Genomic DNA, 18179 nt, shown 5'->3' with positions numbered 1-18179 from the left:
GTGTGTGGTGTGTATGGTTTGTGTGTGTGTGTGTGTGTGTGTGTGTGTGTGCCTGTGGGTGTGTAGGCCAGAGTACAGCTTTGTTGAGTTGGCTCTCTCTTTACCTGGGTTCTGAGGACCAAACTGATGTTACCAGGCTTGCATGGCCCCACTGAGCCATCTTGCCTTGTTTAGTTTTTTAAGACCAGGTCTTACAAAATGAGTTCCAGGACAGCCAGGGCTATACAGAGAAACCCTGTCTCAAAAAACAAAACAAAACAAAAAAACAAAACCAAAAAACAAAAACAAAAACAAAAAAAAACCCAAGACCAGGTCTCCCTCTGTAGCCCGGGCTAGGCTGAAATTCACTGCAAACCTTCCTGTCTGAGCTTCCCTGGTGAGAGGCACGAGCCACCGCACCCAGCTACCTAAGTGGGTTTTAAGCACAAGGAGATCTGCCCAGCTCATCCATACACCTGGGGGTTGAACTAAGCCGTGTGAGCATGGTCACAGTTGGCATTATTACAACATATGCCAGTCGGCTCTACTGCTGAAGCTTCTGGGCCCGGGGAATGGGTCTTTGGGATGTTCAGCTTTGGTAAGCAAGTAAATCGTACATGGCCACCCTGACCAGGGGAAATAGGCATGGAGCTACATAGCCAGCCACCCAGTTGGGTAGAGAGCAGGACAGAACTCAGTGGGTAGAACCTCACTTGGCTGAGGGAGGCGGGGGGTGGGGGTAGGAGAGGAAGAGGAGGAGGATGGGAATGGGGAGGGGACTAAGGGGTGGGGGGAAGGGAATGCTTTTGTTTGCTGTTGCTAATGATGAATGCTGCACCTCTGCCCCAGTGATTTCTGTCTCTGCCTCATGCCTCTGCTTAAGGGCTCACAGCTATCATGATGTGGGGCAGTCCATCCTTTGGAACAACCCCGACCCCCATTCCCTGTCATCCTCTGCCCAGATCTGGAAACAGATGGCACATGGCTCCATCACTCCACCAGAGTGACCTGCCCCACTTGTTTACAGTAGTATCTGCAAGGCAAAGCGCAGATGTTGTCCTCTGAGTGTGTGCTCACCTCTATGGGCTGCCCCTTCCAATCCAGGAGCCCCAGGCAGGAGAATGTAATAAAGTCACTAGTGTCTGACTCGAGCTAATCCATCAGGTTCCTTCTATTAAGTCCTTCACTGAGGAGGTAATCTACAGTGGCGTGAGGCCTGAAGCTAGGTGACATTTCACCCCATTCCCCAGCACTGCCAGGGCGCCTTGTAAAGATGCTGAGCAGAGCTGGAAATGGGGATGGGAAATGGACAGGTGCTCCCAGGGGCCCTGGTCTGCCAAACACTAAGGGCAACTGATGCTAATGACCGAAAGTGTGTTGTTCCATGCCACTCCCTTTGGGGATCCTCACAGTGCCTCCCTGAGTAGCATTTTAGCCTAGTAGACCATTTTACTGGCTGTGATTTGGGGCAGAGTCCACAGTCACTGCCCCCTTAAGACTTTCTGATCTACAGTAAGGATTTTAGCTCATCTGAGTAACCTTAGCCCTTAGTCCCACCCCTAACCTTAGATCCACCCCTAACAGGTGAATTGATTGACACTTGTCAGCAAGCTGGTGCTCAGGCTCCCAGGGATCAGAGCTAGCTTTACAACAAGCCCCCAAGAGCTTGGGGAGATGCTGTTTTCATGATCACTGTCCTCTGCTGGGAACCCTGAAGAGGCCCTCAGCCAGAACAGGGATGGAGGTCGGAGGAGACCGAGGCGGCTGCATCCTACCTCACCAGCAATTCGAGAAAACAGGGCCCGGAACTGGCGCTCCTCTTCCGTTTCCTCCTCCTGTGGCTTCGGCTTTGGAAGCTGAAAGAGCCAAACAAGGTTGTGTAAAGGGCAGAGAAGGGCTCACAGAGAGAAATCTAACACGTGCTTTTTCAACACGCATAACAGAAGAGCCCAGACTAGACACCACCTGAAGGAAAAGCCAGCAGAGGTTCAATTCTCACACAACCGAAGAAAAGAGTGGGAAATGCCCCACAGAGAACACGATGGTCTGCAGCAAACTGCTCCGGAGATTTCGGCTTGGGAGTTAAAACAGGGCCTTCCCAGTTACACAGACAGAGCTGGCCTGACAGGCTCATTCGGCGTCTCCTGATTTCTCAGAGCTAGATGAACAACTTGGGTACATCTTGGGAACATGAAGTTCAGCTTGAGTGGCCCAGAGTGGGAACTCTGTCACGATGGATGAGAAGGCTAGGGTTTCAGGAGCCTGACAGGCACTTGGTACAGGGCTGCCATGTTCCAGTCTCATCTCCTGATCCATTCTCTCTCTTGACAGAGCGTCTCCTTCCAAGAGTCCGTTCCCAGCACCCAGAGCAGGCAAAGGGCTCCATACAACAGGTGTTCTGATTTCTGTAGATTTTGGCCCATTCATAAACTGCGGCCCTAGGGGGCAGCACAGAGCAGCCGGCTCTTCCCAAGCAGGTTTCTGCAGCCCAGGAGGTTCTGAACTATTTCTGAGTGTCTTCCCCCACCCCTCAGATATTCAATAGTCATCATGCAGCTTTGGATTTCACAATGACATTTTGATTCAAGTATATTATATACTTTTTGACCTTACTAATTCCTCTGCTCTAACGGCTAGAACCCTTCCTCTTTCCTGTTAGCCCCACTTCTAACTTCATGACATATCTACATCTATAGATAGACCTTAAGCACATTTTAAAGATCTAACAGCCCCCCCCCGCAATGAGTCCCGTGTTCCCCAAACCAACCTGCCTTGTTTTTTTCTTCTTCCTCTCTCCCTCCACCCCTCCTCTTCCTTTGTTCCTTTTTTCCCTTTATCTTTCTTTTTCTGGTGTGTATATTTTGAGACAGGGTCTCATAATCCCAACCAAGTAGGTCTTAAGTTCACCCAGGAGCCGAGACTGGCCTAGCTGATCCTCCTGCCCCCACCTCCAACATGCTGGAATTACAAGTGTGTTCCACTTGGTTATCTTCTTAAATAAAGTAAATTTGAAGATATTTCACTGCCTTCACAATTAGCAAGGGCTTCTTAGGGGAGGGGAAAACCCAAAGAAAGATGGCACCTAACAGAACTTTATTCCAAGCACCCACGTGGCCACTGCCCAGCCCCGTATTTTGTGTGGGGTGGGAAACAGAAGCTATGGGGTCCAGGTTAGAATCAGCAAGGTCACTTGCTGGGCTACAAGCAGTCTTCTGAATTCAATTTTTCCCCTTTTTGTTTCTTTCCAAGGTAGGGTTTCTCTCTGTAACTCTGGCTGTTCTGGCACTCACTCTATAGACCAGGGTAGCCTTGAACTTAGACCAGGCTAGCCTTGAACTTAGACCAAGCTAGCCTTGAACTTATAGAGATCCACCTACCTCTGCCTCCCAAGTGCTGGGATTAAAGGTATGACCCAGCACTGCCCAACCCCGAATTCAATTTTGAATTAGTTGAAGAAGAGTTTTAGAGCCTTCAGCTGAACCCCACCCCCTATAATGACAGCAGAGCACTCACCATAGGGAGCTCAATGTCTGTGTTCTCGTCCAGATCCCTGCAGTGGCAGAAAGCACACAGTCTCAGGTGTAGATGTGCACCTCACTGGACTAGAGCTCCAGAGAGGGTCTTGCCTGTCAGAGCCTGTTCAGTGTCATTTATTCACCCTCCACCTTGTGTCAATATCTCATCCCCCTGCCCCCAGCTTTTCAACCCTGTCTGGTGTGCCAGAGAGAGGGAGACTGGCATGACCCTAACCCGAGGAAGCTTGCAATCCAGAGAAGATATGAGTGCCCCCTCTTTTCCTGATGCACTCTGAAGAGGGTACTCGAGGTGAATGGCCCCTCTAAAACCCATAAGCTCTGCCTCCAGAGGAGATGCACATTGGTAGAGATGCTGCTCAGCCTGCTGGACGCTCATCCTTGGGTTGGGTCCTGAATTTCCCAGAAGGATCCAGCCTGCTAAGCAGCAGCCTTTCTCTCTCTCTGCTTCTTGGACACACACACTGTAATCAGACGCTTCAAGCTCTGCTGCCTTGATTCCCCCACCAACATGACATGCGCCTGAATTATTAGCTAAAAATAAAACTCCAAATTGCTCTAGCGAGGGTATTGCATCACAACAACAGGGAAAGTAACCAAGACACCATCCCATCCCTCATCCTGAACACACATGACATTATCCCTCTAGAAATGCTGATGGTTAGGGGGCCTGCTCAAGAGCCACACCAACACACACAGCTTGGTATGTGCCCTCTGAAGTGAACACAGTGCTGGCTTGGAACATCAGGACTCAACTTTTAGTTCTCTGATGGGATAGAAAGCAAGAGGCCTAGGGTTAGTTGTTGCAAGATATTTGATTACACTCTGAACCCCAAGACTGTGTTATTTATTGGAAAAATCTGTTTCTAGTTGTGGGATGGCTCAGCCCTAGTGTACACCTTTAATGCAAGATATTTCTGGTTTTTTTTGTAAATGGGATTAGATAAAGTTAACCATAGGTCAAGAGGTGGAGCAAGAGACGAGTTGACAGAGAATATTAAAAAGGCCATAGAGAGCTGGGCGGTGGTGGTGCACGCCTTTAATACCAGCACTTGGGAGGCAGAGGTAGGTGGATTTCTGAGTTCGAGGCCAGCCTGGTCTACAGAGTGAGTTCCAGGACAGCCAGGGCTACACAGAGAAACCCTATCTCGAAAAGCCAAAAAAAAAAAAAAGCCATAAAGAGTAAGAGGAAGTCAGGGGGACAAACAGAGAGTAGCACAGGAAGTGGAGGGGTGGGACATTCAATTTGAAGGGATTTTGAGACAGCATGGAGGAGAGCCTTGCTTTTCCTTTTGGGACATCATAAAGAGGGAGGTTGGCTGGATGCTTTCTCTGCCTCTCTAAGCTCGCATCTGTCTCCCCATGTCTTTATGTGTAAAATCAAATGTTTGAGATTTTGTTGAGAACAACGGTTGGTGTCACCTGACCCTGTTTTGTACTGACCACTCACAGGATATGGCCATCTTGGCATTATCCAGGTGTTCTGTGAGAATGGAATCTGAGGAATCCATGCTTGATGTGTATCAGCATCCAGGGGAACTTGGGAGAAATGTGAAGACTTCATTGCTTCTGTTGATGGTGTCTACACTGAGAACCTCAACCACGCTTCACAACTGGGGTCCCCTCATTACCCACCGACAGTCCCGTTCTTTCTCACTACATAGAAGGTAAGCTGGAGTGGGTAGCCTTTTGACAGATCTGTGCATGGTCTCTTCTTGGGCTGTATCTGGAATTCTCTAGCTCAGTGGTTTTCATCCTTCCTAATGCTGCAAACTTTTAATACAGTTCCTCATGTTGTAGTGACCCCCTCAACTATAAAATTATTTTTGTTGCTACTTTATAACTGTAATGTTGCTACTGTTATAATCTATGTTTTCTGGCGATCTTAGGTGACCCCTGTGAAAGGGTCATTCAAGCCCCAAAGGGTTTATGACCCACAGGTTGAGAACCCCTGCTGTAGCTGGTTTTTCCTCTAGATTAAAAAGTAAGTTCTTATATCATGAATCATTTCCCCTGTGTCATACCCAAGGTCACTGACAGTAGTGGGAAATGTTAGCAACAGGAGGAGTTCATTTAAAAAGACCTTATTTAACACTCTATGGCATGAGGTAGCAGTGTGAAATGGTTCACACTCATCAGGGAGCTGAAAGATGGTATGATTCTAGAAACTTCCAATAGTCACCTCCCCATTATGCGAGGAAACAGGCCCACCATCCCCATATGGACCCCTGACTCTAGAAGCTTCTTAAGAGTAGGGTCTGAGAAATTGAAAAACTATATCCAAGAGGCCCAGTGAGCAGGACTCCAGGAGCAGATGGGTCATCCCTGGTGTGATCTGAAGACCTTGGGGATGCAAGTCTGTCTTCCCATTTCACTTCCTGAGCAGGTGATGGGAGGGGAGGAAGGGGTCCTATCTCTGTTAGATTCCCCAGTGGCCTTTTGGGGTACAGTGCACACTGAGGAAGAAGGGCTCCACAACCCCCACACCTCACCGAGTAACAGCTCTCTTCTCAGAGAAGATTCTCAGGCAGAAGTCAGCCTCCTGGTGTGGCTCAAAGGTGCTAGGGATGAGGATGTAGTCTCCAGGGGGCAGCTGGAAGCGCCCTGAGACTTCTCTCAAGTTGATGAATGTTTTGCTTCGGGCCAGGGAGGCATGGTACCTGAAAAAGTCCCTACTCAGGTGTCCGTCCTTGTCTGGGCACTGTAAGGGAAAGCAGGGTTGTCAGAGAGATGTAACTCTGTTCTTTATGCTCAGTTGGACAATTGACTGTTGATGATGACACAAGGTCCAGAAGCCACAAGGATGCTAAGAGCAGCAGGTCCCCTACCTGGTAGATGGCATAGCCAATGGTCAGCATGTTGGCGCCAAACCTCTTGAGTCTCCTTCGGTCTTTCTGCATTAAGGCTGCTAGGAAAGTACAGCCCTCCTGGCCCTCATCCCTCTCGGTCAGGGACAGCTTTATCTGCGGGTTGGTCCAGAAGGTGTCTGCCGTTTGAAAGGGGCGGATTACTATCACTTCCTTAAAAATATTCAATCAGAGCTCAGATGGTAAGGTGCTGGCACATGAGTTAGATTCCTCAGACTCTACCTCCAAACCTCACAACTGACAAAACAAAAACAAAACAAAATGAACAAAAAGCTCATCAAGATGATTCAGTCGAGAAAGGCTTTTTCTGTCAAGGCTGATGACCTGGGACCTGTAAGGTAGAGGCAGAAAGCCCACTGCCAGCAGCTGTCCCCTAACCTCCACTGGTGCATGGTGGAATGCATGCACACGTGCACGCACCCACACACACACACACACATGCGCACACACACACACATGCGCACACACGCACACACACGCACACACACACACACGCACACACTCACACACACACATGCGCACACACACATGCACGCACACACACGCACACACACTCACGCACACACACACATACACACACACATGCACACACACGCACACACACACACTGAATAAACGTGATGAGTATGGAAACACAAGATGCCACAGCATGCATTTAGTGCTGGGGACATGGGACCAGGCAGCCTGGTGCTCACTGCCCTACCAGCCTAGCCTGGTAGGCTCTTGGCTAGTGAGAGACCCTGTCTCGAAAGCAAGGTGGGTGACATCTGAGGAATGGCAGCCAAGGTTTCCTTTTGCCTCTACACTCACAGGAACACAGAAAAAATAAAATAAAATAAAAAAGAATGTGTGAGCACATATACCTAACACCAACACAAAGAAAAAAGTTACAAGATCCAGCCTTTTCTAGGAAATATACACACTCTCCCTGGCACCTCCACAGAATGCTTCTAATCCTGAACAGGTGGTCTCTTCCTTCTCTTTTCCCATCAGCCTCTCACTTTACTTCCTTCATCCTGAACAACCCTCCAAGCTCCTGCCTCACACTTCCTCCAACTTTTCCGTTATCACCCATGCAGTCTTTAAAGGCTCTGATGTCTGCCCCATCTCTCTGAGGTGTTGTTGGACAACAGATCCTCTTTATCACTCACCTGGTGTGACTTGTCATTCACCTTATGTATGTCATCTGAACTTTACAACCGAGCAGTTCCCGAGTGTCTTCTATCAGTTTCCGGCCTAAGGCTCAGCTGTTGTCCTCCTGTTCATCCCAACTTTGCTGTCCAGCTCCACACACTCTGCCCCTTCCATGTCCCCAGACCGATTGAATATAGGAATAGGAGAGAGAAGGACAGAGAGGCCACCTACCCAGGAAGTTTCGGCAGCCACCAGCTGTGGAGCCACGGACCCAGCTTCCTTGGTGGATGGTCACCTCCCACCTGTGGAGGGCGTTGTCCTCCAGGGCATCAGGTGTGAGGTTGCAGATCTCCACTTTGTCAAAATGGGTCTTGAAGTCCTTGAATGCCATCCTGGGACAGAGGGGAGGATGGGTGCACTGCAGTGTCATGGTGATGGCACTAGTCAACCGTCTAACTCTCTTCTTGGGGAGGAGGAGACCCAAGGGTCCCTCCCAGGAGGAGGGAGAGAGGGAGAAAGAGGGAGGAGGGAAAGGGATAAGGAAGGAAAGGGAAAAGGATGGTGGGTGTTGCCCCATGCACCTCAATTTCAGACAAAAATGGAAAGGATTGGCACTACCAGAACTCCCCGTCGTCAAGGGCTGTGTGACCCAGGCGCTTTTGCTCCTCTAGGTTCACAGAGTACCACTCAGGAGAGCTGAGAGAAAAGAGCCACAGTTCAGCCTGGGCACTCCACCTCCCCAAAGCAACACCAACTAGATATACATGGCATGGCGCTCATAACCTCTTTAGTAAGGTTCACCGGGCCCAGAGACATGACGCCAGCTCACCACTGGCTCCAGCAAGATGGTGGCTAGGAAATATACTTCCAAGGGCTGTTGGTAAGCAGACACTTCATAGGTCATTATGAGACAGTCACAAGAAACTGAACATAGTACCCCAGCTGGAGGCAACAGTTCATGAATGCCCCTAACTCACAGCTTGCCTGGAGCCTGGAACATGCCAAGGTCTTTCTGGTTTAAAAACTGACTCTTGGGTAGTGCTACTAATGCTTGTGGTTGTCATTTGAAATACTGAGTGCCCTGTTTATGTGACCAGAAGCTCAGGAAGGGAAGGGTGTGCCATGGGTGAGTCCAAATTCAGGTCCCAACCTGAAGGCTCAAGTAGGCCTAGAACTCACTCTCAGGAAGAGCTATCAAGAAGAAATGCTGACACCCTTGCAGGCTGAAGCTTGGCATTCCAGTCTCAGTGTTGTGTGTTGTGATTTCCTCGCTGCCTTCTGACCCAGCAGTCTTCCGGGTAGGTTCTAGGAGCCCCAGGGGATACTAAATCCACAAGGACAGAGTCCTATTCATGTTTTCTTATATATTCACAGATAGTGAAGTTTGATTTATAGATACACAGGAAGAGTACAATAATGCCTACTAAAGTGGGACAGTCAGAGAAACAGTGTGACAAAAGTTATATGAATGTGATGTCTATTATCTATTTACTCTCCAGCTATTACCTATCACTCATATCATCCATCTATATCATTTTTTGATATATACCCATGCATCCAACCACCCATCTATCTACTCACGCATCCGTAAGTATCTATCCATTAATCCATCATCTATCTACCCATCCACTAATCCAGCATCCATCTACCCACCCATTAATCTATCATCCATCTACCCATCCATTAATCCAGCATCCATCTACCCATCCATTAATCCAGCATCCATCTACCCATCCATTAATCCAGCATCCATCTACCCATCCATTAATCCAGCATCCATCTACCCATCCATTAATCCAGCATCCATCTACCCATCCATTAATCCAGCATCCATCTACCCATCCATTAATCCAACATTCATCTACCCACCCATTAATCTAGCATCCATCTACCCATCTTCTACTCATCCCTCATCTAAGCATCCATCCTTCAAACATCACCTATTTGTTCACCCATTAACTTATCCACTCATCCATCTGTTGCCTATCTACCCATTCATTAACCTATCATTTTCCCTCTAGCAATCCATCCATTATCTAGCTATGCATTCATGTACTCAACCATTCGTTCATCATCTGAACACTCATTTCAATTCATCATCCATCAACTTATCTATTGTCTAGGCATCTATACATTAATGTATTCACCCATCCTTTTATTATCTATCATCTAGGCATTAAACTTTCTACCATCTATGCATTTATCCATCTGTTATTCATCCAGTCTATCCATCAATGTATCCATCACCCATTCATCCATCACCTATCTACTGATTCATTCAACATATATTGATCCCTCTATTATCTACCATTCATCTATGTATCTATATATGTATTTGTGTATGTATCTATATATCTATCTGTGCATCTATGTATCTATCTATGCATCATGTATGTATATATGTATGTTTCTCTATCCATTTATCTATGTATCTATATATTTATATATGTATCAATCTATACATCTATGTATGTATGTATGTATGTATGTATCTGTCTATCTATCTATCTATCTATCTATCTATCTATCTATCTATCTATCTATCTGTCTGTCTGTCTATGTGTGTATGTATGTATCATTTATCAATCTACATTTATCATCTATTGCTCTAATTATACTGCAGATCTTAGAAAACCCAATATGCAATGTTTTTCTCTCCTAAGTAAGCTGAACACTTTTATGTTTTCACCTGAGGGGTGTATCTATGTATGTATGTTTCTCTATCCATTTATCTATGTATCTATGTATTTATATATGTATCAATCTATACATCTATGTATGTCTGTATCTATCTATCTGTCCATGTATGTATGTATGTATGTATGTATCTATCTATCTGTCTGTCTGTCTATCTATCTATCTGTCTATGTGTGTATGTATGTATCATTTATCAATCTACATTTATCATCTATTGCTCTAATTATACTGTAGATCTTAGAAAACCCAACATGCAATGTTTTTCTCTCCTAAGTAAGCTGAACACTTTTATGTTTTTACCTAAGGGGTGTATTTTCTGGTTTCTCTGACCTGTATGAGTGTCCAGTGTCACTCTTCTTATACTTGGGGTTGTCATTAAGTGGAATAAGTTTACTTGAACACACATACTGCAATAGTCCATAACACAGTGGTATATACAATGTTGGATTCATCACACCACAAAGAATGATATGCCAGTTTATTTCTAGAATTTTCCACATGATACTATATTTTCTGACCTTAGGCAACCATACTCACCAGAAACTATGGATGGTGAAGGTTCAGGTAAAGGGTATTGACATCATTTAAATCTCCTCACTTGTGTGTGGTGCTGTGACAGTGTGGCAGGTCTGTTTTGTGCTCACCTGGGCAGTGCTTATGGACTCCAGGGTGGACCCAGCAGGACAGAAGAAGGAACTGAGGGCCTCAGTTGGCTCGCTGAACCACTTAATTCTAAGTGGGTGACCTGGTGACCGGATGGAGTGGCTAAGCTATGTCTTTGATGGATAGCATTGGACACCAGTTCTGGTCTTGATGTCAGTCATATTACTTCAGGTTTTCTCTCCCTTGATTCTTCGCATTTCCACTGGCAGAGGAAAGCCAACCTTGCCCTTCCCTTGCTGTCCTGGTCAGAGTCCTTCCCAGCCACTCCCCTTGAGATCTGAGCAGAGCAGTGCAAACCCGCAGGACAAGCCCGTTGCAGGGGTGTGGAGAGGCCACAGCTTCTCAATTCCCAGTCACCTGGATCACTGTCCAAGGGACAGGTGGGCAGAGCCTGGAAAGCTGGCCTTTCCATATTATCATAGCCCAGGAAAGGGCCAGCTTCCTGTTCTACCTCTTTCTCTGTTGGACTGTGGGCTTTAGCCAGTAATCAATGGCCAACAGAGAATGGAAGAGTGACCTGTTAGGCAGTGTTTCAGGGATTCCCAGCCTCAAAATACACATGTACACCCTTACATACATACACACACACATACCCTAACACACATGCATACATGTGTACACTTATGTGCATCCACATGCACATGTGTACATTCATACATACCCTAACAGACACATACACACATGTCCACACAGGTACATACACACATGCATGCACACATACACACATACACTCCCACACATGCACACGCACACATGTACACACAGTTGGTTATAACTGGAGTTGTATTCCTTCCTATTACCCCAGTGACAATAACACATTCATCAGCAATGTGATCACATGACAGAGAAAGAACCATCCTGAGAGTTGTTTATCCAGGATCGAGTTTGACATAGTGTTCTAAGTAGGGACTGAAGGGAAGAAGTAGGACACAGAAGCAGCACAGGGAGTTCTGGGACAGGCCAGTCCTTCACACGTCAGCCTCACTATGCATACCTGGGAACTGATCACAGAGCAGGAACGGAGCAGAGCCACTGACCTGTCACTCCATGGCCCGTTCCACTCCACCTGGCCCCAAGGGTTACGGACTCTAATCAGCTTGACTTTCTGGCCATGGAAGTTTACCTCAAAGGAAAAAGCATCAAATAAACACGATGTGAGGAGCATGAAGCCTTTAGCCATTCATGAGACCCAGAGGCCCATCTCTATGTACAGCCATCGTTATTCAAGCTCTTGAGGAAACCCCAGTGAAGATGTGCCATACACACTCGTGTCCTCTTTCAAGCCAACTTCTTGCTTTTCTGAGACAGGGCTCACTATATGCTATATGAACCTTCACCAGCGCTGGTCAAGAGAAGATTCTTGATGTTGGTATGGGTAAACCTGAGCCAGTAGAAGACAAGTCAGCCATTCCTGAGCACTGGTTGGGGAAGGAGACCCTGAGAACGGTTGTAGAGGTTACAAGGTATCAACTAGCCAGAGTCAGCCATTTCTGAGGACTGGGCAGGAAGGGAGACTCTGAGCAAGGTTTTAGAGGTTACACAGTATCAACTAGCCAGCCTAGGGTACATGAGATTCTATCTCCAAAACGAAACAAAACAAAACAAAACAAATCTCAGAGGTTAGGAGCTCACAGCTCTGTAATCATATAAGCCAACTCTTGTATGAAATCTCACTTGCAGAAATGATCAAGCACCTTATCCATGGACAGAACGTAGAAGCAAGTGGAGCAGGATGAGGGGTTATCACTGGGTTGGGAATAGCAGAAGGATCTGGCCTCCGATTGACCTGCCTACTCAAGTGAGCAAGTATCTCCGCATGTATGATGGGAATAGACATAGGAACAATCTCAACACATTAATATAATAATTGCACATATATGTGCATATGTATAAAATGAATATGTACATATGTGCCTGTATATATAATTCATGTGTTAATATTTATATAAAATGAATATGCATATGTATATATATAAAGAATATGAATATATGTGTGAATATGCATAATATGTGTACATATGTGCATATATAATTAATATGCATATCTGTATGCATACATAACAAGTATATATAAATGTATACATAATAAGCATACAAGTTTATGTATGTATATATTTATTAATTTGCTCTTGTAGTGACTGTGTTTCTCTGTAAAATCCTGGCTGTAAAAGACTGCTTATAGAATTGGGAAACAATTAATTTATAAACACAAAGTCTGCAGTCCCTCTAAGGTGAGTTCGGTGCGTGCATGGGCTTCCCACCTCCTTCCTGGCTCCTGTCTGCTATTACTTACTGCAGCTCACCAATGTTAGGTGTGATATCCTCTGCTGCACAACAGATCTAAAGACTGGGTTGTCCTGTTCCCCCATCTACATCCCCCACAGTAAGCCCTGCCCCTACCTGGTCAAGCCCAGTCACGGTGTAGGCGTGGCCCTTAATGAGACCAAAAGGTGTGCGAGCTTCAGATTCTGAGGCATTCAGGGTCTAGAACAGAGGAAGACCAGAGTCAGGTTCATCATCTATGCCAGCCTACCCCTATGTTCTAGCTTCAGCCCCAGGCCTCAGCACATTCCAGTCCTCAGTTCTGCAAGGGCAGTCATGTATGTAGGCCTTAGAAAATGGAAGTGCAGAACTCCCTAATAGGTTCACCAATGATTCACAGCAAAGCTAATCTCTTCTCAGGGTGGGGGACCCCCACAATTGCAACGAGTCTACTTTTCTGACCCCAAATAGAAACCAACTGCCCCAATGATAGTTTAGTGAATGACACCCACAGTCACACAGGGGAGAGGCCTACCCTGGTGACATGTGATTTTGTCATGAGCATGAACCTGCATAAGAAGTGAATAATTCATTCACACACAAAAATTAGATCTTTGTAGTTAATCCAGGAAGAAAGGGGGAGACTTGAATAGGTTTCAAAAGCAGAGGATAAGAAATTTTATCTCTATATGTATTCTATGCATAGAGGAATTAGAAAAATCCTGTTAGCTTTCTTTCTGGTAGATTTTTCATAGTGTAGAAATAAAAGGAACACATTTCAGAAGAGTTCACTGGCAGATTCCCTTCAGTGGGGTGAATCCTGCCCAGCAGCACTGGGGTTGAGGACAGCCAGGGCCCTGGTTGGTGTGGCACTGGGGAAACAGCCCTGGGCATGATGGGAAAGAGAGACAGCTCTACCTCTAGGCACCATGGGGTGTTCCACTTGGCAGCAGGTGTATTTGCCCATTGCAAACCAACAAGCATTAATAAGAGCTTGTATTTGCTTGTGTGTTTGAGACAGTGTCATGTATCAGTCCCAACCTGTCCTGTCATGTTATGGAAGGTGACTTTGAAGTTAGGGCTCTCTTGCTACTATCTCCTGAGTGCTGGTAGTAACAGGTATATATTTTACTAGTCTGGTTTATACAGTGCTGGGGTTGGACCCTAGGGCTGCCTGCAGGCTAGGTAAGTGTTCTACCAACTTGTGTTTTAATTAAAGATGACCCCCCTCCAGATACTCATGTCCCTTTTGGGTTGTTATTTCTGTCTGTTGGTGCTTACATGGGCCAGCTCACCACTCACATCGATAGAGCAGCCCAGCAAGGAACCGCGCTTCAAAGCCTTCTCCAGAATTTCATAGAAATCCTCTGGTGCCTCTCGGATTTGGAAGTTCTCGGCCACACCCCCAGTGAAGTCTTCCATGGCTTCGATGGCGCTGCCCCCCTTCAGTGCCTCATAACTCCCGTTAAGCCTACAAAGATGGAAGAGCAGATTGGTTGAGGGAGTAGAGGGACAGAGCGAGGTGCAGGGTATGTTCAGTTCCCAGAGTACCAGCCAGACTCAGGGAGGAAAGGCAGTGGGGCAAGCCCTGGGACTAGCAAGATGAGTGACCAAGGCTGACACCACAAGGGGATCGCAGTCTGTGCCAATCCTGCCATCTTCCTTATGAACAGGGGTTTTTGTTTGTTTGTTTGTTTTTGTTTTGTTTTATGCTTGAATGCTTAGTTATTTTTTTTAAAGATTTATTTATTTATTATATGTATGTACACTGTAGCTGTCTTCAGACACCCCAGAAGAGGGCATCAGATCTCATTATGGATGGTTGTGAGTCACCATGTGGATGCTGGGATTTGAACTCAGGACCTTTGGAAGAGCAGTCAGTGCTCTTAACCACTGAGCCATCTCGCCAGCCCGAATGCTTAGTTATTAATTCATGCTCCTGATTCAGTCTCTGAAGTGCTGAGTGCTGAGTGCTTCTTTACTGTTGTTATGATGATCTTCCTGCCTCAGAGCCTCAGAGCTGGGGTTATAGGCATCAACCACAATGCCCAGCTTCATCTTGGTGTGTGTGTTTGTGTGTGTGTGTGTGTGTGTGTATGAATGTATATGATTGAGTGTGAGCCAGACTCTCACTCTATAGACCAGGCTGGCCTCAACCTCATAGCAATCCCTCTGTCCAGTTCTAGGATTGTAAGAGTAAGTTACCAAGCCAAGAAAAAAAAAATCAAGACACAATACTGCTATATAGCCCAGGCTAGCCTTAAACTCACTATGCAGACTGTGCTGAGCTCAAACTTATGGTGATCCTCCTGTCTCAGCTTCCCCAGAGCTGCAGTCATAGGCATTCATCACCATCCCCAGCTTCTTCTTGATGTGTGTGTGTGTGTGCGTGTAAATTTATGTGAGTAGGTGTGGTGTATATGCACATTTGTGTATGGATGCATGTGTCTATGTGCACACACAGAGGCCAGAGGAGGACATTGTCCTGGTCTATCACTCTCTTCCTTATTCTGAGGCAGGGTCTTTCACTGAACCTGGAGTGAAGCTGGTAATCAGCAAACCCCAGAGATCCTCCTGTCTCTGCTTCCCACAGCACTGGGGTTATAGGCATTCATGACTAAGCCTAGCCTTTTGCACTTGTGTGCATAACCTATGTACACACACACACACACACACACACACACACATACACACACGCACACACACACACTCACGTGGTCTCTGATGAGATCATCATCTCCAGCACCATCCATTAGCATATGCAGAGTCCCTTCTACCCTGCTGGGTAACATTACCCTCCAACAGCTAGCAGTTGGCTTCACTACCTGCCTTCCATTTCACCAATTGCTCAGGCACTGTGTGGATCACTGCATCCGGATACTCTGCCTGAACCCTATGGGATGTGCCCTTATCTATAAGAGTACATGTGTTTCTAGAACAACCAAGGCACCCACTGTCTTCCCAACTCAAGCAAGTTTCATTTTATACATTTGTGATGTGATTGGACCTTAGAATTACTAGCAGGCTGGAACTGGAGGTCTGAGGGAATTGGGACCATTTGACTAGGAATTAGAAATGAATGTGCTGGGACTGGAGAAATGGCTCAGCAGTTAAGAACATTGACTGCTCTTCCAGAGGTCCTGAGTTCAATTCTCAGCAACCACATGGTGGCTCACAACTATCTGTAGTGGGAATCCGATGCCCTCTTTTGGTGTGTCTGAAGACAGTGACAGTGTACCCACATATATGAAATAAATAAATCTTTAAAAAAGTGAATATGCTAACTTTTCTTACGTGAAGTTCCTGGACTGGTTCAACCACAGAGACAGGAAGTGGATGGTGTCAAGAGGGGGCTAGAAGGAGAGGGATGGGAAGCCAGTGTCTATGGGGGACTGGGTTTTAGTTTTGCAAGACTACCCCTTCTGAGGGTGGGTGCTGTGGGTGGTCACATGGCAGATAAGTGTGTTAAGGACATGGAACTATACCCTCAAAATGTTATAATGGTGAGTTTTAGGTCATGAATGTCTTATAACATTTTTTAAAAGGAAGGAAATGAGCACATGGGGACAGCTGATGTCTTTCTATTCATGCTGCTTAAAGCCAAGCACTTCAACTATGGCAAATCCTAGCATGAGACCTGAAGAACCCTTGTGTCATTTGGGCACAGCCAGGGGCCCTCCTTTCTCCTAGTGTCTCTCCTGCCAGCATTGCCAAGGGCAGACCAGTGTTTTCAGGGAGACAGGAAACATGGCCACCATGTTTGAAGCTGAAGATGTGTAGGTCATCTCATGAGAATGGCCTGGTGATCCAAGTCCTTGACAGGTAGCAACCATTCTTCCCTACTGATTGCATCCCAGTCACCAAACGTCCCCATGAGGGCTGAGTCCAGGCTCCCAGGAGCAGGAGAAGGGAGCCTCACTTACTTGGCATAGGCTTTCTCCAGAAGTGCGCTCCAGAACTCATTGTGGTCAGCGGAGTGGAGGAAGACCAGGCGGTCCTTGAAGGTGGGCAGGCGGTCATCGATCACGACGTCTAGCCACTCACTGTGCTGCCAGAACTAGTGCCCAGGGCAAGATATGATGACAAGGGTGAGTCACACTGAGGTGTGGGCCCAGCAGCAAATGCTTACTCCGTGGTTCTTTCCCCTGATCAAACTGCCCCTGGTGCTCCAAGGAAAATCTCATCTGGTGCCATGTCAGGGCTGCATGGATGTCACCACAAGGCCTTCTGGGTGTCACAGCAGGGCCACCTGGGCTTTGTCCACTCAGCCATATACTGGGACTTCACCCAGCATGAAAATCAATTCCAGGACTGTGTCCCCGTGGAAGTGGCTAAAGGAGAAGTCACAGTAGACACCCCTCCCTGTACGCTGAGCTAATACATTTTCTCCTCAGGACACCAGGTTAGGTGGGAGGGTGGATATGGGCTTAGCTCTGTTCACACCCAGCCCAGTCTCCATTCACACTTCCACCCAGCTTTGGCCTTGCACCAGCCCACATAGGTGGAGCACTGACACACGTGTTTGGATTTGGTTTTCCTGTGTGCCATGCTTATAGAAGTGAGGGGTATAGAGGTAATGCACCTGAGAGTCCGTTTGGGTGTTTGCATGTGTGAGCATATGTGTGTGTGGGTGTGAGCACCTATATACATGCATGTAGTTATGAACCTGAATGTGTATGTTCACGTGTATGCGTGAGGTATGTGTCCGTGTGCACGCACAAGTACGTACATGCGCGTGTGAATGTGTACATTTAAACACATATCATGTGGGTGTCCTAGTTAGCATCAGCTGTCAGCCTGACAAAGCTTGGAGTCATCTAAGGGCATCTCCATAGAGGAATTGCTCAGACTGGGTTGGCCTGTGGCCATGTCTGAGGAGGACTGGCTTGGCCTGTGGCCATGTCTGAGGAGGACTGGCTTGACTGTGACTGATGTGGGAGAGTTCCGTCCGCTGTGGATGGCACCAGCGTCAGCTGAGAGTCTGGACTACGTGAGAAAGTTGGTGTGAACTGGAGAGTACATGGTAAGCAGCGCAAGTTGGTGT

At 46.8% G+C, this 18179-nt stretch overlaps 1 protein-coding gene across 1 annotated transcript in view; it reads right to left on the bottom strand.

The window, feature by feature from the left end:
• Window positions 1-18179, bottom strand: part of Capn9 (calpain 9) — a 40842-nt gene that overhangs the window by 10129 nt on the left and 12534 nt on the right. Inside the window, exons 4-13 of the mRNA XM_031336895.1 lie at window positions 17059-17192; window positions 14438-14606; window positions 13274-13357; window positions 11911-11996; window positions 8132-8209; window positions 7745-7905; window positions 6341-6498; window positions 6005-6213; window positions 3493-3529; window positions 1755-1835 (exon numbers count right to left, since the gene is read on the bottom strand). Of these exons, the coding sequence (XP_031192755.1) occupies window positions 1755-1835; window positions 3493-3529; window positions 6005-6213; window positions 6341-6498; window positions 7745-7905; window positions 8132-8209; window positions 11911-11996; window positions 13274-13357; window positions 14438-14606; window positions 17059-17192 (1197 nt within the window). The remainder of the gene's footprint in view (window positions 1-1754; window positions 1836-3492; window positions 3530-6004; window positions 6214-6340; window positions 6499-7744; window positions 7906-8131; window positions 8210-11910; window positions 11997-13273; window positions 13358-14437; window positions 14607-17058; window positions 17193-18179) is intronic.

This window comes from Mastomys coucha, unplaced genomic scaffold (assembly GCF_008632895.1).
Source record: "Mastomys coucha isolate ucsf_1 unplaced genomic scaffold, UCSF_Mcou_1 pScaffold22, whole genome shotgun sequence".
Taxonomy (NCBI): Eukaryota; Metazoa; Chordata; class Mammalia; order Rodentia; family Muridae; genus Mastomys; species Mastomys coucha.
This window is presented reverse-complemented; position numbering and strand designations above follow the sequence as displayed.